Source organism: Rhizophagus irregularis, chromosome 8 (genome assembly GCF_026210795.1).
Source record: "Rhizophagus irregularis chromosome 8, complete sequence".
NCBI lineage: Eukaryota > Fungi > Glomeromycota > Glomeromycetes > Glomerales > Glomeraceae > Rhizophagus > Rhizophagus irregularis.
The window spans coordinates 2,365,009-2,391,230 of record NC_089436.1 but is presented as its reverse complement, the minus strand read 5'-3'; the positions used below and the strand labels follow the sequence as shown (position 1 = coordinate 2,391,230).

Here is a 26,222-nt window from a genome sequence, read left to right as displayed (position 1 = left end):
TTTCCGTTACCTAAGACATGAGTGGACATGGCAAAAGTTCATAAAACAGTAATGGGCTTATTGGAATATGAGGTTTGTATAAATAGGTTTCAGAAGAAATAAAATACAAAGATCATAAAACTAACATTCTCAATTTCTTGTAAATTAGTGTTTATTGTTTGAAAGTATGAAAACAATAAAAGACTTTATGTGAAGTAAAGGTGGATCTAAGAAGATGACTACGAAAATGATTAATTCTTCTACTGGAAGCGTCAAGAAAACTAAAAGCACTGTGATTACGAAAAAAACTAAAAGTACTGCGACTATAAAGAAAATTAGGAGCACTACTAATACAAAGAAAACTAAGAGCATTATGATTTATGACTGCAAAAAAAATTAAGAAAGCAAGGATTTAGCATTGAACAGTCATTATACTTCTGTTAAACTCAAATTATTTTGCATATTCTATATGTAGAGCTTAGATCCGGTAAATGATCCTAATGGATTATTCAGTGAATATCCTAAAATTATAGATATATCTGTTCACTTTTAGATAGGATATCTGGATTTTGCTTAAGAAAATAGGATATTCACTGAATATAATCCAGATATCTTAGGATATAATGTAAATATAATGTAAACATGATGTAATAAAATTTTAACAATGGAATATTACTTAATATTAATCCCATATGGCCATATGTATTTTTTTGGAATGAAATTAGTTTAATTAACATTCCCATCTGAATAAGTAGTCTAGAGTTATTTCAAAAAAAGCTTAAAAAAACAGGATGTCTACTAGCCAAAAACGTAATATAATAGAAGTACAGTAGATAGTAATATTGAGAATTACCTAGATTTTGATAAATGTTAAAATATAGATGACGAAACAACAACAATAACAATAATTCAGCTTTTAAGGTTCTTTTAGAATCTGGTGGCCATAATTAGAATACGAATAAAATTTAAAAATAACTCAATAAATATTCTATAAATATCCAAATTTTACCATCCAGATTAATATTTAGAATTGATATCTGGATATCTGGATTTATAACCTTTGAACGGACATATTCAGTGAATATCAACGGATAATCTGGATCTAAGCTCTATCTATATGACATTTTATTTTTCATCTTTGTGCATTACTGCAATCATATTTTAAGTATTAATAGTGTAAGTGTATAACGCACATGTGAAGGTCTCCTGGTTTTCAATTTTAGTGTATCACATTATGTTAACTTTATGCATTGGAAAAACTTTAATTATAGAAATAAATACACAGTATGTGAGTATGCTACAAATGTACTATAGTGAGGTTTTAAGCATGAAATAAATCATAAAGTGTATAAGTACTATATTATAAAGCTGTCTGTGACGAATTTGAATCATGATATTCATAAGTATAAGTTGATAAAGAATTACTATAAATCGATAAAATCAACCAATTCGTTAATAAACATGTCTGGATTAGCTTTTAATATTATTTTAGATGAGCAGTTTAATAAGATTATATCTAAACCTATTAATAATCATCCTGAATATGATATGAAATATGTTAGCGTATATATTGTAAATTATTGTTATGATACTAACTTCAAAAAAATAATCAGAATAGAGTGGAAGTATGATACATGCATGGGCTGTAAGTGTTAGGATTCGAGAATGGCAAGATGGTTAATTCTGACTATCATCAGCTCAGAATCCATAAGAGTAATATGGCTATTTATTTCAATTGCTGAAAATTAGTAAAGATTACTGATATAAAACCAAAAAAGACATATTTTAATGGATGGCACAAGCATAGATATAAGATTAAATCTAAAAATTTAATGAAACACCATTGGAATACTGAATGCTCCAAAGCTAAAACTAAGGATGGGGGTGCACAACTTATCCAAAATGCTTATCAAAATTATAAGAGAAGGCCTAAAACTCTGGCAAAACAAGTTTGGGAAGCAGTTTGAAACTTGAAAGGATAACACTCTTGAGGATAAGAAGTTTCTAAATATGCTTAATTTTGATTATAGATATAGCATGGAATTTGGAGTTTTTGTTCAAGAAGGTATCATTCTAGACATGCTGACTTTTATTATGCCAAAAGTTGGTCAGATTATAAGAAATGTCAATTAGCTGATAGATTATCTCAACAAGAATTAGCTGAAAAATAATTACAGTAAGAGTTAGCTAAAAGACAGAAATGTGTCCTTTTAGAATTTCATCAGATCGTGAACAATAGCCAAAAGATGCATCCACTCTATTTTTCGCAGATTGGTAGATCAAAAGAGGGTAATACAAACAAAATATTTATCTCATCTCTGTTTGCAAAACAAAATAACTTATTACCATCCACAAATATCTTAATTAGCCAAAAGGTACCACAATAAGATTAAGAGATGGGGCAGAAATCACAATTGTTTAACTGTTTTGACTTATCAATTCTGAGCAATGTTTTAATTATAGATTATTACTTTTGACTAAATAATATTTCAATAACATGTTTTTTTGTACTATATAATCTGCATGTATGATTACCTAGTATAATTGTAAAATATATTACTTGCAGGATAAAAATCGCTATGCATGATCTGCCTATTCTGGGTTAGATCCTCTAATCTATAACAAAGTATTTTTTAAGAAGTTTAGAAAGGTCAATGAAGAAATCTTGGGGATTCTTAATTCCTAAATAGTAAATACTATTATCATTATAGTTTTGAAAATTTCTATGCAACAGTTATCTAGCAGTATTTGCATAAATTATAAAAAAAGACCTAAATTTTGACAAAACAAGTTTGAGAAATAAGAAATGATGGTATTCCTGATAGAAAGAAATTCTTAGATATACTTAGAAAAGAACAGATGGTTATTAATCTTGAAATGCAAAAAGAGTATGCTTTAGCTTGCAATGAGTTTTATGCTTTATTTAGAAAAAGTTACTCAAAATATATTGGAATAATTAATCCAATCAAATTAACCCACCATATAAGAAATATGTTTATTGTTCTTCTAGTAGATGGATAAAAGTTAAGAAATATCAGTTAAGATAACAATTGAATAATATAGCATATGGGGTATTGAATTTTCACAAAAGTTTTTTGTTTAAATTGCTATCTACTATTGCTTATTATTATGAAAAATACTTAAAAAATCAATAATATTTTTTTACTACTACTCCATAACTAAATTTAGGATTACACTTTATTTTTTTTACTTTCACTCTGCTATAATGCATTATTGGCATGTGCAACATAAATTAGTATATTTTCAGATTCTCATTAAAGTATATATGATGTAATATGTAATAATTCACAAATCATTTATAAAACTATACTTGTATGACAAAATAATTTCATATATAAACTGATTTTCTCAAAATATTTCAAATTTTTTCCTTATAACATTTAGTAGAATAAGATTTAGTAAAATAGACGAAATATTCTAAATAGAATAATGTCTATATAATGTTGCCAAGTCTTAATATTAAGCGGTTAGACAAAAAAAAAGTTTATATATACATTGCCTTCCAATATATTTGAAAATGTTGAGATCTTTAATGTACATTCCATATGCTCTTATTCTCAAAAATAAAATTTTGGCCTAAAGATTTGTTACTTAACATAAACTTGAGCAGGACCCCAAATAATATATAAATATGTTATAGGAAATTGGTAAAAATTTACTATTAGCTTTACGCATTTTTTCAGGGTCAGAATTATGATAATGTCAGTCAGTTATTAAATAAAGTAATATATTTCTTACTAATATTATCAAAATTTATCTAAAAAAGGAAAGATTTTCATGATTATTTTAGTCTATTTTACACGTTATTTCTTGTTATCTATTTCAGTATTGCTCGGGGTTCTACTTGAGCTCAGAGAAAACATGAATAGAGAAATTGCAAATCATTTAAAAGGAAAGTATATGAAATTTGAAATTATAATTGCTTATTTTTTACTAGATATATACTAACAAAAGCTAACAAAAACTTTTATATCTTAAATTATTAGCTTATCAGCCAAAATTTTCATTCCATTATAAAGTCCTTTTTCTTAGATAAAATAACTACTTCTAATATAATTACCCAGTAATGGAATTATTTTAAAATTCAATTGGAAAATGAAGACTTTAACTGTCTTATAGAGATTTTAAAGAGTATGAAGAATGAAGTTAATGATGAAGATCATAACAATATTTTAAGTTGTTACAAAATATTAACCAAGTAATTTATATTATTTTTATTTTTCACACATTAGGAATAATATGATGAATTAAGCAAAATAGCTTTTAATTTCATTTAAATTTAAAATCTAAAAATAAAACTATTATTAGATTAAAAATTTAAAATCATTAAATTAATCAATCTAAATTTAAAATATTTTTTTTTGTAATTTGTCTTTATCCTTTAAAGTTTAAACTTATAAATCCACATACTTTTTTTATTTTTTACAATCTTTTTTTATTTTTACTTATTTTTTCCAATTTCCAGTTATTTGTTATATTACAAATGCTAAATGTGAATTATTTTACTATACTATTAAATACTTCGGAAAATTCTATACAGTCGACCCCCTTTATAGGCATCTCCCATATAAGAACTCCTCTCCTTAAGGCACACATTTTTTAGTCCAGATTTTTTTATATATAAATACCCCTTTTATAATCACTTTATTAGTTATAAGTACAATCACACCAAACGTCGGTCCCATATATATTATAGTAAATATATGTAAAATTTCCTCTGCATAAGCACACAAATCACGTGATTTATAAAATAACTGTGCGTTTCATTTTATTATTTTGTTGTTTTACCATGAGGAAAAATTTAAGTTTTTTATTTTTCAAAAATTTGGTATATTTTACATATAAAACTTTTTTACTTAATTATTTTATATATATATATATATATATAATCACGTTTACTTAAAAATTTATATATGTGTGATTATATATTTAACCCTCACCAATAGGCACACCTTATTATAATCACACCATTGGATGGTCCTGAGGGGTGTGATTGTAGAGGAGGCTGACTGTATATAAAAAAATAATTAATACTATTGTTAAAATTAGTAATAAACTGAAAGCTGATGATTTTGAATTTTTATATATATGATGAAAATATATATAATTGATATAATTATTGTTTTATTAATATATTTCAATTATATGATCTAGATTCTAGATATTACTTTAGATATAAATATTAAATCTTGAATTTTTAATATGAAATGAAAAGATTTTGATATTGAGGAAATTAAATAGTAATTTTAATTTTTTTTTTTTTTTGCAATTTAGCATTTAGTATAATAATAATAATTAAGTATAATGATAATTAATAAATAAATAACATAATATAATAAAATAAATAAATGCCAATTTTTCATAATAAAATAAATAATAATTAATAAATAATAAAAAAATGGGTTCAGATTTTTAATCTATAATAAAAATAATTTTGGCCTATATAAAGTTTTGGCTATAATTTTGGATTTTGGCATTAATTTCAAATTTGGATACCTTTGCATTAGAAAGTTTTGACTACAAGTATAGCCTGAATTATTATAATCTGAATTAAATGTAATTGTTTTTTTAAAAAAATTTTTATTAATGTATAACTTTTATAAAATATTAGCTACTTTTACATTGCTAAAATCCATTTTTTCCCTATATTTTACCTTGTTTGTAATAAAGAATTTTTAAAAACTGCATTTCATTAGTAATTTACATAAGAAATCCTGGTTTTAGCCAAAGATATTTCTGAATCAATAACAACAGAAACTCTTTTCCAAATAATTACACTTATAATCTAATTAAACTAGAAGTCAAATCTTTTAAAATAATACAAAAAGGAAAAAAATGCAAGTTAATTATGTAGTATGTACTTTAAAATTTGGGCAATACTATAAGTATATTAAAAGCTGTGTAAACTTGAATTGATATAAATACATTCCTTTCAACTTGAAGAGAAACTTCTTAAAGAAGAAAGATTGTAACAAGATGCAGCAGATTAATGGGATAATGGTTAAAGAAAAAAAATTCACTCAGGATTCAAGCTATAAGTTTTAAAAACAGTAGATATAGTTTAACTTTATAATTGTTAGATATGATATTGGATTAAACTGAAGTTTATAGATATTTTATTTTGTTTCTTTTCATTGTACCTCTTTTGTGTTCTCTATACACCTGTACCAATTCAGTAGAACGAGTGGCCCAGTTTATCCAGAATTGGGGCATAGAGCCATATTAAAATATAAATCATAAAAAATAAAAATATGTTATAGATGGTAATTGTTTTAAAAGAAGAAAATAGTAAATGAATAAAATATAAAATAGCGTAAATAATTGGTTCCAACTTATTATCTTGTTGAGGACGAACAGAGAAAAACTGCTGATAACGGTCGTGTCACAAATTGGTGCATACAGCAGATTCACTAAAGTAGTTTTAGCTTTATACTCTTCATTCAAGAAAAATTACTTAAAATACTCAAAATTAGCACATACCTAAATAACTCTACTCTAATTTCAATATAAAAAAAACTATTAAATAGAGATTATGCCATTATACCATTAAGTATAATATAAGGAACGCGTAAGCTATATTACCAATAATTTTAATATTTTATTCTTTCTTTATTATATAATAGCGATAAAATTAATTTAATCACATTAAAGAAAAATAAAAAGAGTATAACAATTAATATCAAACAACTTTATATGGTAAAATACCATTTCATTGATTTTCAAGAATTAGTGTATAGAAAAATAACAAAATCAATTGCAACGAGTGTAAAATTATCTCAAAACGTTTATAATTAAGGTAACACAAATTTTTTTTAATTGGGATCGACAAGCTTATTTTTTATTTGTTATCACGGGAAATTAAACAATAAAAAAAGCCACATTGGATTGGCAAGCCTATATGACATGATAATAAAGTATCTAACCACGTGCAGTCAAGAAGGCATAATCAAATTACATTACACGATACCATTACAGCCACAGTAGATCTGTGATCAGTACATATTACTAGATCTTGAGCGATGCAAAGATTTTGTAGGGGCTAAACTGAATCATTGTTTTACACAGCCCATTCTGGTTTTTTTATAAATATCACGAGATATTGCTATACCCTTTCTCTCAGAGTTGATATAAATATATGTTGAATTAAATTTTTTTCACAATGAATGAAATGAAAGAAACTCTATTACCTTTTTGGGGAGAAACGTAAGTTCAATAAACACAGCATTATTTTATTTATTTAGCTATTATTTTAATCTAATAATAAACACACTTTTTTTCAGAACGGCAACTTTGGATTGGTGCGAAGTAAGACTATAATAATTATAATTTATCAATTCACCTCTTTAAAATTAATTGGTGGGCTGTGAATTATTTGTTTTTATTCGTATTTAAAAATATGCCCTATATTCTTTAACATTTTATTTCTTGGTATTTTTAAGGAAAATTATATAGTTCATAAATATATCGCCGAATTCATCAATACTACAACAAATCTTATTTTTAGTAAGTTATACTTCTATTATTTATTAAACATACAAATGTTTTATAATATAATTGATTATATTTTTTTAATAATTTTTTTTTTGTCGTTGATTTTAAGTCACTTTGGCAATTTTCGGTATTTACACTACTTTCAAATGTGGTTTGCCTTTTCGTCACGCATTTGGCTATGCCGCAATTGCATTGATCGGGATAGGATCTTGGTGGTTTCATATGACTTTGCTGTATGAATTTCAATTATTAGATGAACTTCCAAGTAAAGTATCGTTTAAAAATTTTAAATTTCAAAAGAATTCTTTTTATGCTAATTATTTCTTCCTTATTTAACTATATAGTGATCTATGCAGCATGTGTCTTAACACACGACATGTATGCGACTTTACTACTATCATAACTATATTTCTGAAGCAATTCAACTAATTTCTTCATTAATGTTCATATAGTTTCGAAACAGGAGAAAAAAGAAAGTTCGGCTTATTTTTACCATTAGCCTTATTTATATATGCACTAAGTGTAACAGCGGCTTATTTATATATCAACAATCCAGTATTTCATCAAATATCATATGCATTATTAGTAATAGTACTTAATTTTCGATCGATTTATTTATTAACACAAGTACCTAAAGGTCAAACACGTATTCTTATGAAAAAATTATTGTTTACATCTTGGACAACGTTTGGACTTGGATTTTTCTTATGGAATGTTGATAATATAGCTTGCCATCAATTAATAGCAGCTCGTCGTAGAATAGGTATGCCTTTAAGTCATTTATTGGAATTACATGGATGGTGGCATATTGGCACTGCGTTTGGTACTTATTATTGGATTGTATTTAGTAATTATATTAGAATAATATTATTACATAAGGAAAACGAATATAATATTAAATGGGGATTAGGGTTTGTTCCTTATGTTGCTAAAATTAGTACAACTTCAAAGAAAGAAATAAAACTTAATAGTAAAGTTGAATGATATTTGAAACCACAACTTTTTAATGCTCTATTAATATAATAATTTTAATTTACCACACTTTTATAAATATAGACGATGTAATTAAATTATTACATTTTTTTATTATATTTTACATATATATATATAGTTTTGTTATAAATAAATAAATTGATTGTTAGCAGATTTTATAAACATTATATATATTTTTTTTTTATGGAAAATTTATGTTTGAAAAACTAAAACTAAATAATAATTAAAAATTTTAAATCTATTATAAGTAATAATATAAAATAATTGTTAATATAATACAATTTGGCAAAAATAAATAAAATGAAATAAAATGAAATAAATAAAAATAAATAAAATAAAATAAAATAAAATAAAATGAAATGAAATGAAATAAATAAAATAAAATAAAATAAAAATAAATATATATTGTAAAAGGGTAAAATAAACGATAGTAACTAATAATTTAAATAATTTTTTAAAAATATTATCACAAAAGACTTTCCAAATCGTATATATATATAAATAAAAGGCATTAAATAATACAATTAAAACATTAAAGTTTCGTAGTTATTAAAATATCTCTTGCAAACTGAAACAATCTAAAATGTCTCATCTTGATTTGGGCATTCTTCTGTCCAATGAAGTCCAAATTCTTCACAGTTATCACAATACTAAAGAAAAATTTTTTCAATATATTGAATGAAGATCAATAAACACTAAAAACTATATTACTCACCGGTTTTTCTTCGGTAATGCTTTCATTATGTATACCATTACTGGCTGCTTTATCTTCTGTTATATTTGCCGAATTCGAGCCAAATACTGCTTTGCAACTGATTATATCGTGACCTTCTTGTTCACAAATCTCACAGTATAAGCCTGAAGTTCCGTTTTCCTTTAACTTTTCGATCGGTTTAACAGAATTATTATTAGAAATTATACCATCGCCGACAAGTGTAGCTTCTAGTACATTTGTTGCGCCATTTGAACTCTTAATTTCGTTTATTTGCTCTCGTAATTCCTCAATTTCATCTTTTAATCGTTTGGAATTTCTTTGTTCACGTTGAATTTCTTCCTCCAAATCCGCTTCTCGAAATATTTTACTTTCAATTAAAGATTCTAATTCAGCTACATCTTTATTCAACATGTTGATTTCTCGTTGTTTTGATTTTTCTAAATCAGATACTTTCTTGCGCAATTCGCGTATTTCGGAATTATGCATCGAGGACAAACGTTCTAATTGTGTCTGTTTTTCGTTTAAAAGTGATTGAAGACGCGATAAATCACCACCAGTTTGTTGTCCGTTATTGTCCTGCAGTGATGCTTCACCACTCTGAGTATCCTCAGAACTCTCTTGATTCCCTTCAGATTTAATTCCATTAATATTAAATGAATCTTCAGGTGGTGTTAAACTTAATACGCCTTGTCCGTTGAGCGATTCACTGTGTAAACGTTCTAATTCATCCATTAATTTAAGGCATTCGGTTTCTACCTGCTTGTGGGCTTCCATTAATTTCTCTTGTTCGGCCAATATCTTTTTATTTTCACCAGCTATTGATACATTTTCACGTGTTAATTCATGTACTATATGTTTCAAACCAGAAATTTGTTCTTCAAACGCAACAATTTTTTCTTCATAATCTTGTGTAGTATTTCGTAAGGTATCAGGAATATTTTTATTAGCTAATGCCAAATCCTTAATCTTTTGTTTTAATTGATCATTTTCCGATTTGTAAACATTAAGTTTATTTTCATACTCTATCTTGAGGTCTTCAAGATTTTGTGTTGAGCTTACTTCGCTATTATTTTGTGCTTCTTGAGAAGCTTTTAATTTTTCCTTTTCATTCTTAACTTCTTCAAAGTCCTCAGACAATTTTTTCAATTCTTGAGCTTTAAGTTCTAATTCAGATTTCAGTTGTTCAGCATATTCGGCTTTCTTGGTTAAATCAATAAGTTGCTTCTGTAATGCTTCGAGTTCCTTTTGAGCATTTTCGCGTGCTTCAATTAATTCTTTTTTAGCATTTTCGCGTGATTCCATCAATTCTTTTTTAGCATTTTCGCGTGATTCCATCAATTCTTTTTTAGCATTTTCGCGTGATTCCATCAATTCTTTTTTGGCATTTTCACTAGCAGCTGTTAATTCCTTTTCTGCAATTTCACGACTTTCTATCAACTCTCTTTTGGCATTTTCATGCTCTTCAACAAGCGTCTTTTTCTCCATTTCCGATTCTTGAATTAATTTATTTTTTTGCTCTTCGACCTTAGTTACATTTACCTTCAATTCTTCTAATTGAGAGGTAATTTGATTTTTTTCATCTTCATTTCGTTTTATACTAACTTTCAAAGCTTCTAATTCAGAGGATATATCGTTTCTTTGGCGTTCACCCTCTTGCAGTTTTCTCTCTAACATTTTCTTCTCGTCTTTTAAAGAATCCGCTTCACTAACAATAGTACGTTTTTCAGTTTGTACTTCTGATAAAAACTTTCTTAACTCTTCCAATTCATCTTGTAGCCTCTTTGTATCTCCCTCAAAAACTGCCTTGACTTTTTCGATTTCTTCATTATTATTTGCACCCATTAGATTTTGCATATTATTTTTTAAAGCATTTATTTCCTCTAATTGTCTATTAACAAGTGCTTGTGACTCACGAACATCATCTTCCAATTGATATATGCGTTCTCTTGATTTTGCATCCGCACGCATCATATGTTCCAATCCAGTCTGTAAATCTGCTAATTCATTTCGAAGCCCTTCTTCTCGTTTATCATTCATTTCCAATTTGACTTTAGCTTCTGCCAACTCTTTTTGTACTAGCTGTAATTTATCTATTTCTTTTGATAATGTTGTAATAGTTTCCTCCTTTTTAGTTAATTGATTCTTCAATTCTTCAACTTCCTTTTTGGTTCCTTCGATTGTTTTTTCATATACATCTATTGCTTCTACGCCAGCAGATCTTAATTCTTCTGCTTCCTTTTCCAATGAATTAATTTTATCTTCACGTTCAGCAATTCTAGCTGTTGCCTCTTCATATAAAGTTATTGTTTCAACACCAGCCTTTTTTAATTCTTCAACTTGTTGTTCCAAGGAAGAAACTCTCTCTTCGTAAATATTCATTGTTTCTTGACCTGCTGCCTTGAGCTCGTCAATGGTTTTTTGTAAAGATTTTACTTTACTTTCTGAATCAAGTTTGTATTGGTCAAACTTTAAATTTAATTCATCATTTTCATTTTTTTTACCTTGGATATCTTTTTCTAACTGGGAAATGCGATCTGAAGCTTCATTTTGTGCAACTTTTTCAAGCTCTTTGATCTTTAATTGGTACTCACTAGATTGTTTATTTACCTTGTTAAGAGATTCTTCAAGTGATTTGACATGTTCATCTTTTTGTTCAATCAACTCAGTCAATTGTAATATTTTATCACTCATGTTATCATCATCGGCGATCATTGACAATGAAGTACTTGGTCTATGATGGTGTCCTTTCGCAACCTCTTGAAGTTGCCTGGATAAATCTGATATTTTATCATTCAAAGTTTTTTCTTTTAAATCTCTTTCTTCCAAAAGAGCTTTTTTCTCTTTTTCCCATTGATCAGAACTTCGAATTCCAGCTGATGTATCAGTGAACGATTTCTTGTTATCAAGTTTTAAATATGTATTTTCGGTTTCCAATACCTCGATTTTCATTTGTAGTTGTTGAATTCGAAGAGCTTGCTGATCAAAAAGACTCAAGGGAACACTGTCAGAGGTATCAGGATCGCTCAGTAATTTTTGGACTTTTTCTTGAAGTGATTTGTTACTCATTTCTTCTTTAATACCTGTTGTTATAGTATTCTCACTATCTGAAGTGTGCTGCGATTCATTTGGAGGGTTCGGTGTAACAGATCGTGAACGAGGTAGACCTGACGCCTTAGAAACAGTCGATCCAGTGGATGATGATGAATCTTTTCTGTTGCGGTATTGTCTACCATTAGTTGGAGGTGTGGATGGTGACTTTAAACTTTGAAGAGAACCAGGTCTCACGAGTCCTAGTGTCGGCGTTGGTTTAGTCCTAGACGGAGTCGTTTGTCCGTTAGGAGCAGTATCAGGAGTTGAGGACACAGTCGACGGCTTTCTCTGTTTAAGTTGGGAAGCTGTGACACCAATATACCTTGAAGCACGAGAACCGGCTGTGATCCGACCAGCAGCAATAGCTGCGTTTTGAGCATGTTTTGATAAATTTGGTGTAGCCAAAGATGATGGTATACCAGATGATGCTTTTTCACTTGAATTACTTGAAGTAGAAGGTGGTCGTGGTATGGTATTAGAAGATTTGTTAATTGAAGGGATTTGTGGTAAATTTGGTATATCATCAGCTTCTTTAGATTTGGTAAGCTTTGATGAAAGAGTAAATATACCCGAGTTTGGAGGACAAGTAAAGTAGGATTTTCTAATAATAAAATAATTTCAACATAAAGTAGATAAAATAAAAATAAATCATTAATGATAAATATGTGTAAAAAAATAACTTTTTTTCATCTCTTCTTTAAATAATTGCTCATATACATAATATTTAATTAGTAATTTATTTAATTCACAATTTTAAAATAATTAAACTTACCCGAAAGCACTCCCATCATTTTTACCTGTTCCTGGAACATCTACTTCTATTCCGGCCCAGGTTCCAGACTTATTGTCAATTGGGCCTAAAAACCTTAATGTACCTGAAATATTCATTGACTCAACAGTAACTCGTTCACCTATTGAATATAAGGAAAGTGAAGGGGAAGCTGGACGTTGTTGAGATGCAGCCATGGCCTGTAACCGTTGATGAGTGGGATTTGATGCCGAAGACAACGTTGAATTTTGGCCTGAAAGTGAACGTTGAAGTGGTGAAGATAAATTTGATGCAGGCAATCCAGAATTATTTAATTTCGATGACATTGTGTGAGGAGTTTGTTGTATTGTTGAATTTTGTTTTATAGCAGCTGATTTTTCTGTTAATGGTGGAAGTGTTGGACGCGTCATTCTGGTAAAACTTGTTTTTTTTCCAAGTTTTCTATTTGACTGGTTATTCGTATTATTCGTAGCTGGCGTTGAGTGTGATGAATTAGCTTGACTATTTCCAAGTGTTGAGATAGAGCTAGTTTGATTATTCTCATTCGACTCGGTAGCTGGCGTTGGATTATATTTTTCCATTGCCGCTTGTAATAGCGCTTCCTGTTCTGGAGTCAGGGCAAGTGTTGATTTTCCTGTAGTGCCAGTTGATGGACGACGTTTTGCTGCTGGAGAAGGAAGACCCGAAGACGGTATTCCGCTAACCGTAGGTAATTTTGGTAGTCTTGACATTGCTACAACGAACTTTTTTTTTATTTTTTTTTTATTATTATTTGCTAAAAGTAACGAAGCAAATATTACTTTAAAAAAAGGAGAGGTCGAAAATAATAAGTAGTATAGTAATAAAGTTAAAATCACTGTACATTATATATTAAAAATAAGGTATTACAAAATTTTTTTTTTTTGCAATCGGATATGTGCCATGTTTTATGCCATTAGCGTCATGGCAACCCATTTATGTTAATACTATAAATTTTGCAACAATATAATACAATTATATTAATTATATTTGATATATCTGATGAAATGAATTTTGGAAGGAGGGTTTAGTTATACATTGTCAACAAACTGACATCAATGTGGCACCACATTCTGTATAGGGAGTATTTATTTTTGCAATGGGGAGAACGATCACTAAACCAGTTAAGTAAGTAAGCTATTTATTAATTTAATTTATAAATTTATACTTGCAAAATATATAAATATAAAAAAAACCAGTCAATCTTTTTAAGCTGCGGAAATATTTTTTAACGCTTTTTATATAAAAACGCGCACGTAAAAAACTAATGTAGCATTGTAAGGAAACAAAACAATGGAGAAATATTTTTATTATTGATATATATTGATTTTATTTTACTTTTTTTGTTTGAAATTGAATACGGGTATTTATAAGTCGTAATTCGTCCAATAATTACAATAAAAATTACAGTTTTAATACCGTTATAATGAAAATTTTAAAATAATTATATAAATGTAGTAGAAATTGAAGATGAGTTTATTTTTTGTTTGTACAAATGCCACTGCCACAATTTAACGAATCATTTTTTATTTAATAAAATTAGTCAACAACGTAATTAACGATATGCACTAAACCTGAAAGTGACCACAGACTCACATTACAGTACAGGTTTGATATAAAATCCAACTTAAAAAATTATATTTAAAATATTTTTTTATAAAAAAAAACCATAAAAACCATAATATACACCCTTTTTTTTTCTCTTTTTTCATAGCTTGAGCTTTCATTTAGCAGGAAGTAGCTGGTCATCTTTACCAGCTCCACAACGTCCTTTACAAAAAAAGAAATACAGAGTATCTATACTCAAATCAAACAACAGATTTCCGATTCGAGTACGATGGCAGAATCTACAAGAAAAAACTTGAATACGGGTTCAAAAAGGACATCAGAAAGGTATAGTACTGGGCCTGGACCGAGATCGACCACTCTTCGTCCGGCTACCTTAAAAAAACCAAGACCACGAAGACCTTCTTTTCAGGGCGATCAAGTAACTCCTGATATGCGACCTGTCTTACATCTTTTTGATATTTTTTCACGGAAAATATATATGGAAGGTTATTTGTGTAAGCAAGATATCATTAATAACCAAGGTAGCACTAATTCGAGCGATGACTGGATAGAATATTACGTGGAATTGTGTGGTCCTGTTCTAAGTTTTTGGAAGATAGCGAATAATCACGACTCTGAAACACCAGAAGTATCCCAGGCTCCTCTTATATTAAATTTACCTAATTGTTTAGTAGATCTATCTATTCTAGAAGATAATAATGTATCCCAACGTATGCACGTGTTTTTTCTTTATTTAATTCAAGGTGAAAAATTATATTTACAAGCTTCAGATAATAATACTTTAAATTTATGGGTCAATGCAATCCGTTTATCATGTTTTGAAAGATCAAGATTACAGGAAGTTTTCACAGCAACATTAATTAAACGTCCTGGATTGAAAGATTTTGGTAATGGATCTGTGTTAGTAAAGGGTAAACTGGAAGGTAATCTTCAAGTGCAATTTGCTGGTAACTTTGAACCTAAAACTTATTGGGTTGTTGTAGCGGATCATCGCGTTGAAGATAAAAAGAAAAAAGATTTGTCATTTACTAGAGGACAAGCTTTGTTTTATGAATCAAAAAAATCAAAAAAACCATTCATGACTTTAGCAAATGTTCTTCAAACTTACGCGATTTATCCTGAAGATCCCGCTATCATAGATAAAACGGCCACTTTCTGTGTTGAAGGTACTTTATTTCCTACAAAGCCGACTGAAAATAAACCTGGTGATTTTGTTATTTTGACAACTGATTCACTTAATGAAATGTCAAAATGGCTTTTTGGTTTTTTTGATAGTTTCAAATTATATGGTAGACCAAAAGAATTATTATATGATTTTAAAAATCCAGTATCACCATTTTTTGCCGTGCCAACTGGTAGAAGTAATACTAAATTATTTTTAGATCTTCCCGAAGTAAAACATATTGAAATACGTGAATCGTTAGCGGATGTAAAAGCTGCATTCGCTGAAATTTTACGTCAATCTTATAATTTACAACAACAATTACATGATAATTCTCAACAACCACCTCCAAATGTAAATCAAAAATCCTCAAGGAAAACAAGTGCACATAATCTTCCTCAGATTGTGACCGATGGTTTATCGGATAATTATGATCGCCAAAGGACCTTTTCAAATGAATCTAATTCTTCAACACCTAGTTCAAATTCTCCGTCTACATTGAAACCTATAAATCAAACTTCACGTCCTAATTCCATGGTATCCCTGACCGGAGGTTCTCAAAGGAGTCCAATTTCGATTACCCCCATATCACCACATTCACCTACAACTACTAATAATACCAACCGTTCAAATTCATCGTCGTCTCAAGTTACTCAATCGAACAAACGAAGAGGTAAAAGAGCTAAACAATTGGCCAGTAGCGATGAATCGGAAGATCAGCAAGGAGATTCACAGAGTGAAAGCGGGAAATCTGATGATGATGATGTTGATGATGATGATGACGAAAACGATGACCCAACACTCTTAAAAAATACACAGGAAAATGCGAAAATTACCGCAGAAATTGAAGCAGAATTATTAAAGGCTAAAGCAGATGAGTCTGTTAGCTTTGGAAGTAGCTTTGGAACATTTGGAGATAGTGACTTTATGTCTGAAGTTATGACTGCTGTAGCTGAGCGTAAAGATGAATCTATTCAAGAGGATACTTCAACAAAAAAATCTAAACCTAAAAGAAGTGTTTCGTTCAAAAATCACACCGCCAAACAAAAAAGTAAAGCTAAACGAAGACTTGCTCCACTTCCATCTGATAGCGAAGAAAGTGGTAATAGTGATGATGAATCTAATAGCGATGAAAACAATAGCGAGGAAGATAGTAGCGAAGATTCTAGTTTAAATAAAAATGTTAAATCTAGCCAGACTATTAACAAACCGGGTAAAGGAAATAAGAAAAAGACAAGGGTTGTACCACAGCCATCTGATAGTAGTGATGATAATGAAGAATTGAGTGATAGTGGTAAAAAAAAAATGAATACACAACTCCAACAAAAACCTTATCGGCAATCGCCTCCCTATGGACAATATGGGCCTGGTTCAAAGCAGCCTCGTGGCGGTATTAGTTCAACCAACCAATATGCAGATAAAAATTATCCACAAATTCAACAACCTTTACATCCTCAAGGAAACTTTGAGAACGATCCAGAAGGAATAGTTACACCAAGAAGAAATCCTGTACGTAGTCGTAACATACTTCCTAGTGGAAATGTAACTGATGAACAGTTTCGTGGAAGGTCAAAAGGGAAAAAGCCGATTACATCTGAAGAAGCAGATAGTGAACAAGAGAATGATACCAATGTTAAAGATACTATAAAAAGCAACAAAAAGGAATTTAGCAGTCAACAAGATGATTATCAATTTGAAATAGGTGGTTTAGATATAGATATTAGCGCGTTGAATTTTGATACTATAAATGAACCTGCAATTGAAACAAAGGATAGTAAAAAAGGGAAAAACATACCTTCTGATGATGACGATGACGATGAAGTTTTGAACAGGACAACAAAAGTATTTAAGCCAACAAAGCAAAAAGATAAATTAAAGAATACGACAAGGCATGTTAAAAGTAAATCGAGTGATAGTAGTAGTGATGATTCTGAGAATAACCAGTCATCAACATCAGATGAGCCATTGGCTGCATTAGTTGAGGAAGGAAGTGGATTAAATACTAATTTTGTCAGGCCAAATTTCAATACTCCGCCCAGGTCGGTATCTCCAAATTACCCACCTAGGTCAGTATCTCCAAATTACCCACCTAACCAGAGATGGGGATCGGGAAGTGATTATGTGGATAACATGTATCTATCAACAGACAACAGGCGGAGTGTAATGATGCCACCACAAATTCGAGGTGGTGAGTATTATGATGATGATTATATGAAGGTTGGAGGACGACCTAGATCAATGATGAACCCTGGACAAATGATGGCTGGTCGAAGGCGTGTAAGTGGTGGGCAATTAGATTATGCACGAGAATCCATATATTTGGATGATGGATATGATGATCACCCAAATCATTATCGACCAGTGAGCTTGATAGATTCTATATCGCAATCTCAGCTTTCAGCTCGTGAACAAGAAATGCTGGCTAAAGAAATGGGTACACCTTTAATTAATTTACCGGAGAGACAAAAAGACCCACAAACAGGATTAGTTGGAGCCATTACTGCAAGAGAAAATCAAAGAAAAGCTATGGGACCTTCGATATTGGCAAGACAGGCGGAATTAGAAAGAGAGAGAGCATTTGAAAGAGAAAGAGAACGCAGATTAATGGAACAGCGACAACAAGCTATGATGGTTGAAAGAGAAAGAGATTTCTTGCATCGACAGTCTCATTTTGGACCTCCAGGAGATCCAAGGTCAAGTAGATTTTTGGGAAGCCAACAATATTTGGATCCCGGACACAGAGGTTCTTATCACGAAAGTTATGGACCATATATACAAACAGAAGATGATTATGACGAAGACGATGATGTTCCTTTAGCTGCATCAACAATACCGCCAGTACAAGCAAGGCAACCTCGAGCTGCTAGGAATCGGCGTAGAGATACCGAATAAATACTAAAAATTATAATGATTTATCAAAGATTTGGACATTGTTTGAAATTCATTATGATTCCCTATTATTATCCGTAATACATCCATAATTATTAGAATTTTCGATACTTTGTATATTATTTTTATATCAGTTTTAGTTTTGGAATTCTTGTGGAAGAAAATATTTTTTTATTAATATTTATGCATAAAATCTGCTCAAATTTTTATATCATTGGTAATTATGTAATTATTCATTTGGACACTATAATTTATAGAAATTGATTAAATTCTGTGGTTTCATTATTACATGTAGAGGGTAACACAACATAGGCATTAAAAACATCATTATAATGTGGTTAAAACTTTTATTTATGCTACCCGGTAAGTGATTTAATATCTGGAAAAGAAAATAAATAAGCAAGCACATCAAATATACACGGGAAAAATTATATGCCAAAACATGATTTGAAGTGTGCATGTGCATGAAGGGAAAAATAAAAAAAAATAAACTAAAAATTATCATCACTCTATCTAACAACGATCAAATAAATAATACAAAATATACAAATTGAAAAGTAAAATACAAAGAATTTAAGAATTCATAATTCTAAAATTCAATAATGTAAGATATCGAAATCTCGCTGATAATTTTCTAATTTTTTGTTGCGAGTAATTGTTTTAATTGTTCATTTTCTACAGTTAGCTCCGCGATCTTATGTTGCAACTCGCGGATATGAGATTTCATTTCCAAATTTTCAGCCATCAATCTCTCAGCTTCTTCTCTCTTTCTTTTACGGCTTTCATAAGCTGCAGCTCGATTTTTAACCATACGTTCTTGACGCTTATCTCGGAGAGCGGCATGCGCAGCTGCCTCCAATAGCATCGGCATTAAGTCCGATTTTACAGTTGAAGGTGTATCTGTATCTGCTGGCGGTGAGTTAGAATCCTCTTCTATTGGTGGTGTTCCAGGAGCCGAAGAAATTACAGGTGGTGGTGTTGGTAATCGCCGCTTAGCAGGTACAACGGGAGTTGGTGGTCGCGGAAGCAGCGGCTTCCAAATTACATTAGGTGCTTCTGCGTTTCTTGAAATCCTTTTCCGCGAAGACGGTGTGCTAATACAAACCTCAGACTTATTGATAGTTGAATATTGTGAAGTTTGTAATTGTTCTGACACTGAAGAAACGATTGACATAGTAGTGGACGTTTGTAATGATGCAAATTTTTCTGTTTTAGATGATTGATATTCACCAGATTGTAATGATTGTGGTTGGTTTACTTCGTTCTTACATAATTGAAAACTATCCATCGTAATAAAGTTGCTGTATAATTTAATAAAAAAGTCGAGAAATTAAGGATTTCTGAAGGGATTCGGAGTTTTATGTAAGTTGGATGTTACACCTAATGCCGATGCAAATGTGATCATTGATCTCCATGGCATATATGTTTCACACTTTAAGTTTAAACTGCAATTATCGTGCAGAAAGATTATGACAATCTGAACTAATTAAAGGTAAATAACAATCTTTTTTTATACAGCATCATTGTTACATTTTTTTAATTATTATCTTATGACATGGATTTTAGTCAGATCCAAAAAGGTTAATCATACTTAAAATCAATTTAGCCGATCGTAATATAGTTCCGGCTAAAATCAAATCATTTTTCTTAATTGGGAAATTAATTAAATTTAAATTCTTTGCTTAGCAAAAAGTATATTTTTATAGATAAAAAAATTATCAATTCCCACCAACACGATCAAATTTAGCAAGTCTTTTCGCTCGCAATTCATCAATGGTTGGTTGTTCGGTAGTTGTAGACGATATTGGTTCACCACCAGAATTTTGTTCAAAAGGTTTCATTAAATCATTACTAACATCATTTTCCAAACTTGCTGCAATAGCAGCGTCAATCATTGCTTGATCAATTTCATCTATATTTTGTCGATTCTTTTGAATATGATGTAAATTAGGATCTGGAAGAGATTTGCTATATTCATCAGCTTGACTTGAAGGTAACTGTCCTTTTACCACAAATATGCTATAACCTTAAGTACGTAAAAATTATAAACATAATTATTTTTGAGAAAAAATGCGGGACACCCATAACAATGTTATTACATGTTATTTACCCTCATTTTCCAATTGATTAAGCAACATTCCCAAATATGTCTGACTGATGCTTTCTGGTCCACGTAAAAGGGAGTCTAGATTGTACCAACGTGATGATAATCCACCAAATTTCCTAAGAGTAAACCTTTTTTAAAAATATATGTGTATGTGTGTTATAATAAGCTTTTATATATAAATAATCAAAAATTCATTCGACTCACCAATGTTCATGCAAATTACATATGTATGCTAATTCATCCCTACAATATAAGAGGAGAAAAGATAGAAACCGGATACATGGGTATTTTAACCAATAGTAATGAAAAACACATAAAACAATGAATACCATATTTATTTTAATAAATACTCTGGATGAATCTTTGCTATACGGCCATCTTCAGACCCAATTGGTATTATATCTATGATTAAATCAAGTCACTTTGTGATTAATAAGGACTACTAAATATATAGTATTGGATGCACTATTTATTATAAATTTTATGAATTACCAATATTCCACACTTTCAATGCATGGCTTAATACCTACATAAAATAAAATGAAATGAATGCATTAAAGGATGAAAAAATATAATAATAAAACTAAAATTCAAATCTATGATAATCATAAATTAATGTATTACGTACTTGGACAGAAAAGAAACCTGTATAAAACAAATAATTTAATAAAATACAGAAAATTGACCAATTTTAAAATGAATTTTGATGAAATACCGGAATCATCCATATTTTGGCTTGTGCTTGCATTAGCATTTCGGTTGTCCTCGTGTTGTTCAGTGGTCCCTTCACGTAAAGCAGCTTGTTCCGCCTGATCTAAATTTCTAGCAATTTCACTTAAATCAACAGCAGTAAAATATTCTCCTATAATAAGAACATTTCCAATAAACATTGTTTATAATTGTAAAAAATAAAATAAATAAAATAAAATAAAAAAATAAAATCTATATACCTTGAAGAAGAGAATTTAAACAGTGCTGAGCACATAATTGTCCTTCTTGCTATGGTCGCAACATATAAATAACAGATTGGTAAAAAAAAAAAAATAACGACAGTGATTTACAAGTACCTTTTCCCAAATTATATAGGATACTAAATCGGACATGATAAGAAGTTTTTGACAAAAATATTTCTCGATTCACTTATTAAATACAGATATACGTGTCACGTGAATTTCCATCTATCTATAAACTCGGATTTTTATTTGCCTCCTCAAAAATGGCAGAAAAAGGTATATACGATATAGTATTTCATAAAATTGAAACAGGCAAAGTTAAGAAACTTGGTAATGGCAGCTGGTTAGAATTACAGGAAATCGAATACATTGATCCGAATACCAAAGCAATAAGAAAATGGGAACTGTGTAAGAGAAAAAATTGTACAACTGAGAATAAAAAGAATGTCGACGGTAAAATTATGGGCAAATTTCTTTACAAGTTAACATACTAAGTTTATTATTAAATTAAAAAGTGATAATTGATTTTAGCCATTGACATACATGCAATCATACGGGAAGTAAATAAGCCGCCTCAAATTATTTTGGTGATTCAATTTCGACCACCCGTTGGAAGATATTGTATTGAATTTCCATCAGGTTTAATTGACGACAATGAAACAGTGGAAGCTGCAGCGCTTCGTGAACTTCGTGAAGAAACGGGATACCACGGTAAAATAAAAAGAATATCAGAACCCATTTGTTATGAACCAGGGTTGACTGATTCATTAACCAAGGTTGTTGATGTAGAGGTAATATACTCAAGTTGCTATGAAATTTTTTGAATTTAATTCAATTTTTTTATTTTTATTTTTATTTTTTTTTTGTTACTTAAAGATTGATCTAACATCTATTGAAAACATCAACCCTAAACAAAAGTTGGAAGACGATGAATGGAGCTTGCAAGTGCTTAAAATTCCTCTAGATAATCTATACGATGCGTTGCAAAGTCAGAATACATTCTATTAAAAAACATTTATATTCTAATTATTACTAACTGAACATTTATTTGTATTTAGAGTTGCAACAACAGCATTCTGAAGAAATATGGATTGACAGTCGTCTATATAATTACGCCTTTGGGTTGAATAGTGCGAAAGACATTTATGTGGTCGATAATTAAGTTATCATAAACAAAATTTATATTTCCAACATTAATTGGCATTTTGGCAATCTATACGTGTCTAAAGTCCAATAACGTCTTTTGACTCCCTCCCATATTTTATCGTTAGAAGGATCGATTGAAATTTCAATATACTCTGTTTGCAATCCAACACTTGTTAGATGCATTTCTGCTATACGACAATAAACATCATGAAAAAACGTATTAGTAGCACCTAATCCGTTGAAAAATGAATATATTCCATCAAATTTGAGAAGTTTTGGCAATATTTCATGAAATTTACGTAGATCTTCATAATATTCCCCGAATGTATCAAAAAATATGCCGTCATAAGTACCAAGTTGGTCTATAACATCTTGCCAACGGCCATAAATTATTTTTACACCGGGTTTATTGTTCCAACCCCGGTCCATCATAAATTTATAAACATCTGGATGAGCTTCAATTATTGTATGACTACGAAGTTTATATTTTTGAAATGCGGTATCTATTAGTCCTAAACCAAATCCCACATTCAAAATATCAAGACCTTCTCTAATGCATATAATTTCGGCATGTTTTTCCATTAAAGGTTTTTCCCATCCCATCATGACTCCATTATTTTCATAATCAAGTAATTTTGTACCATCTGGTGAGTACTTCAGAGGTTGTAACAGGAAATTAATATTTGAAGGCTGTTCGTCCTTTTCTGTTTTCGAGTTAAGTAACCCTTTGTGCCAATCGTTTTGCTCATAAATATTTATTTATTATAGCGTAAAATACAAATGAATTTTTTTTAAAAAAAAAATTTTTAAATAAATACCGAGTATCAATTCAGCTCTACAACCCTCTTCAAGAAGCAACTCATAAACCAAATTGTGACCTTTACGCTTAGCATATTCTCCAGCTGTGCTTCCCTCATTGTCAATAGCATTCCAGGCATGACCATTTTGAAGTAACAGCTTAACAATTTCTAAATTACCCTTTGAACATGCGAAATGCAACGGACTCGTTCCCTATTGTTGGCATTTATTTTTTTTAAAAAAAAGAAACCTTCAATTTTAAAGTATTGCTTTCATTGGTACCTTTTCGTCTCTGAACCATACGTCTGCACCCTGTTCCAAAAGTTGTTCGACAAGAGAAACATTTTCAACAGAAATTGCGTCTAATAAGCACAAATTTATTTCTTTTTGACTTCCTTCCATTTTTTGAACACGATAAAAAGTACTGTACTAGAGATTCCGCATCACACAAATCTGCAAAATTGATGGCCAATCATAATCTATTGAAGATCAAAATTTTTTTACATCAAAAAGATCAAATTATTTTCTTTCGACTATATTATTGAAAATGGTTAGATATTCTACTGAACCCAAAGAAGCAACGAAGTGTATGTTTACTTTTCCTACTGAATCCTATTGAATGTTAGCTTCTAAGTATTTGCATGGGAGAGAAGAATCTTTGCATTTGGCAATATTTTAATTTAAATTTATTATTAAATTTTTTAGACGCAAAGACTCGTGGTTCTTATTTACGAGTTCACTTCAAGAATACGCGCGAGACTGCCAAGGCAATATCTGGAAAAAAACTAACTTATGCCATTAAATACCTCAATGATGTTAAAGAGCATAAGCAGGCTGTTCCTTTTAGACGGTTCCACGGTGGCGTTGGTCGTTGTGCTCAGGCCAAAGCTTTTGGCTGTACTCAAGGTAAGAGTTATCATTGTCGTAGATTTTTGTTTTATAACTTCAAAATTTTAATTTAATCATAAAAATAGGTCGATGGCCCGTAAAGAGTGCTGAATTTCTATTAGGACTTTTAAAAAATGTTCGAAGTAATGCGGAGGTTCGATTTGTATAATAATTTTTTTTTCATGTATATGTGTGTATTCACGTATTCACACGATCATTTAAACAGGTTAAAGAATTGGATATAGAAAATTTAATCATCTCTCACATCCAAGTGAATCAAGCTCCTAAGCAAAGACGAAGAACCTACAGAGCTCATGGTGTAAATATTTTTAATATATATGTATATTTTTGATTTTATTTACATTACGAAGATTTATTTATTTATTTTTTCACTTTACAATTTATTTAGCGTATTAATCCTTACATGAGTAGTCCATGCCATATAGAAATCATCGTTACTGAAGAAGCTGCTCAAGTAAAACGTGAAAGTGATAATACTAAGGTTCAAAGACGACTTAATAGCAGGCAACTTGCTAGAAAAAGACTGACCGCATCTTCTCAAGCTCAAGCTCAAGCTCAAGCTCAAACTCAGGCTTAAAGCTAACGTGAGAGAAAAAAATAACATTCAAGATGATTTATATATTTCTTTTTAATCAAATTACTTAAAATAAAAGAACTTAATATGCTTTATCATTGCAAATGATTATTAGATACAGAATATAATAAATATTTATTATAGTAATTTTAAATTGTTTGTTTATTTTTCAGATATCTTTGACATTTTTTTCTTAATTGAGCCGCTGTATGTTGATATATATTAAGCTTTATATCTCTAAACATAGCATCATAATCATCGCCATATTTTTGAATCAGTTCTTCTATAAACTGTTTTTCTCCGTTAGATTGATAGCTTTCGTGTTTGCTAAAAACGCTTGCAGCTTGAGCTTCCAAAGCTTAATTTGATACATCATTACAAGATTACTCAATATGTAATTTAAAAACCATACTTTTAAAATGTCACACCTTTAATAATATCCGTTTTTGCGGGAACTGGGTCGATTTCGGTATCAAACACTTCCTCTTCCTCCTCTTCTCGAGACCGTCCAATAGTTACATTGATGACATTACCTTTTTCGTCTCGTTCTATTATACCTTCTTCAGGACCTAACGATTTCTTTATTACTTCTAAATCTATTTCTTGAGCCTTATCAGGATATAACTTCTCAACGCCACCCGAAACGCCGTTTAGAGACGTCATAAGGCCCATACGATGATAACTTTGTGTTAAACGAGAGAAATGCGTTAATAAAACGACAGGTTAAGTTCTTAAAGATGAAATAACTCGCTTAAATTAAATACTTTTGGCGTAAAGTAGCCTTTTTATCCCAATTAGCTGCAATAATGGAATTCCCCTATGGGACAGAAAAAATTTACGAATCAGGCCATATTTAAATACCAAGCAAATTAATTGAATAATAAATCAATAATGACTTTTATTGGAACTCTTTTGAAATGTTTATTTGCATTTTTACGCGAAACTTTTAGTGATGGATTGCGTATCTTGCGTTGCTTTCGGGGTCTAGCCATTGAAAGAATCAAAATTACTGCGCTCGCGTCATTTATATATAGATATT

The 26,222-nt window shown here is 30.0% G+C and overlaps 10 protein-coding genes across 11 annotated transcripts; 5 read left to right on the top strand and 5 right to left on the bottom strand.

Annotated features, from left to right (window-relative positions):
* Positions 1-1,440: 1,440 nt before the first annotated feature.
* Positions 1,441-1,946, top strand: OCT59_028422 (uncharacterized protein; the record flags this gene model as incomplete). The annotated part of the gene is made up of 2 exons (XM_025327853.2): positions 1,441-1,624; positions 1,729-1,946. 2 exons carry the CDS (start codon positions 1,441-1,443, stop codon positions 1,944-1,946), a joined length of 402 nt encoding a protein of 133 aa, XP_025169253.2.
* A 5,172-nt stretch (positions 1,947-7,118) lies between these two features.
* On the top strand, positions 7,119-8,650 carry OCT59_028421 (uncharacterized protein). Its single transcript, XM_025331220.2, has 6 exons — positions 7,119-7,203; positions 7,281-7,305; positions 7,440-7,503; positions 7,601-7,756; positions 7,836-7,869; positions 7,944-8,650. Exons 1-6 carry the CDS (start codon positions 7,160-7,162, stop codon positions 8,473-8,475), a joined length of 855 nt encoding a protein of 284 aa, XP_025169252.1. The 5' UTR covers positions 7,119-7,159; the 3' UTR covers positions 8,476-8,650.
* Positions 8,559-13,863, bottom strand: OCT59_028420 (uncharacterized protein). The gene is made up of 3 exons (XM_066147270.1): positions 13,062-13,863; positions 9,200-12,890; positions 8,559-9,134 (listed from the first exon to the last, which is right to left on the bottom strand). The coding sequence occupies exons 1-3, from the start codon at positions 13,787-13,789 to the stop codon at positions 9,063-9,065; spliced, it is 4,491 nt and encodes a 1,496-aa protein (XP_065993994.1). The 5' UTR covers positions 13,790-13,863; the 3' UTR covers positions 8,559-9,062.
* Positions 13,864-14,913: 1,050 nt separating this feature from the next.
* Positions 14,914-19,045, top strand: OCT59_028419 (uncharacterized protein; the record flags this gene model as incomplete). Of its 2 annotated transcripts, none has more annotated exons than XM_025321308.2 (1): positions 14,914-19,045. In XM_025321308.2, one exon carries the CDS (start codon positions 14,914-14,916, stop codon positions 18,697-18,699), a length of 3,786 nt encoding a protein of 1,261 aa, XP_025169248.1. In that variant the 3' UTR covers positions 18,700-19,045. The 2 variants fall into 2 exon arrangements, with proteins under 2 accessions (XP_025169248.1, XP_065993993.1); XM_066147269.1 differs by having other exon boundaries at positions 18,049-19,045.
* Positions 18,893-20,069, bottom strand: OCT59_028418 (uncharacterized protein). The gene has a single exon (XM_025321307.2). The coding sequence runs from the start codon at positions 19,982-19,984 to the stop codon at positions 19,331-19,333; it is 654 nt and encodes a 217-aa protein (XP_025169247.1). The 5' UTR covers positions 19,985-20,069; the 3' UTR covers positions 18,893-19,330.
* A 290-nt stretch (positions 20,070-20,359) lies between these two features.
* On the bottom strand, positions 20,360-21,920 carry OCT59_028417 (uncharacterized protein). Its single transcript, XM_025321306.2, has 9 exons — positions 21,871-21,920; positions 21,754-21,802; positions 21,519-21,665; positions 21,432-21,448; positions 21,296-21,329; positions 21,154-21,205; positions 21,008-21,046; positions 20,807-20,931; positions 20,360-20,722 (listed from the first exon to the last, which is right to left on the bottom strand). The coding sequence occupies exons 1-9, from the start codon at positions 21,904-21,906 to the stop codon at positions 20,415-20,417; spliced, it is 807 nt and encodes a 268-aa protein (XP_025169246.1). The 5' UTR covers positions 21,907-21,920; the 3' UTR covers positions 20,360-20,414.
* Positions 21,921-22,019: 99 nt separating this feature from the next.
* OCT59_028416 (uncharacterized protein) lies at positions 22,020-23,163 on the top strand (the record flags this gene model as incomplete). Its single annotated transcript, XM_025311678.2, has 4 exons — positions 22,020-22,209; positions 22,288-22,547; positions 22,633-22,744; positions 22,815-23,163. 4 exons carry the CDS (start codon positions 22,020-22,022, stop codon positions 22,916-22,918), a joined length of 666 nt encoding a protein of 221 aa, XP_025169245.2. The 3' UTR covers positions 22,919-23,163.
* On the bottom strand, positions 22,936-24,102 carry OCT59_028415 (uncharacterized protein; the record flags this gene model as incomplete). Its single annotated transcript, XM_025333819.2, has 3 exons — positions 22,936-23,627; positions 23,721-23,913; positions 23,983-24,102. 3 exons carry the CDS (start codon positions 24,100-24,102, stop codon positions 22,936-22,938), a joined length of 1,005 nt encoding a protein of 334 aa, XP_025169244.1.
* Positions 24,103-24,191: 89 nt separating this feature from the next.
* Positions 24,192-25,355, top strand: OCT59_028414 (60S ribosomal protein uL22). The gene is made up of 5 exons (XM_025309547.2): positions 24,192-24,287; positions 24,406-24,606; positions 24,675-24,742; positions 24,815-24,907; positions 24,998-25,355. The coding sequence occupies exons 1-5, from the start codon at positions 24,248-24,250 to the stop codon at positions 25,184-25,186; spliced, it is 591 nt and encodes a 196-aa protein (XP_025169243.1). The 5' UTR covers positions 24,192-24,247; the 3' UTR covers positions 25,187-25,355.
* On the bottom strand, positions 25,301-26,175 carry OCT59_028413 (uncharacterized protein; the record flags this gene model as incomplete). Its single annotated transcript, XM_025333820.2, has 4 exons — positions 25,301-25,541; positions 25,612-25,865; positions 25,948-26,000; positions 26,080-26,175. The coding sequence occupies 4 exons, from the start codon at positions 26,173-26,175 to the stop codon at positions 25,333-25,335; spliced, it is 612 nt and encodes a 203-aa protein (XP_025169242.1). The 3' UTR covers positions 25,301-25,332.
* Positions 26,176-26,222: the final 47 nt, after the last annotated feature.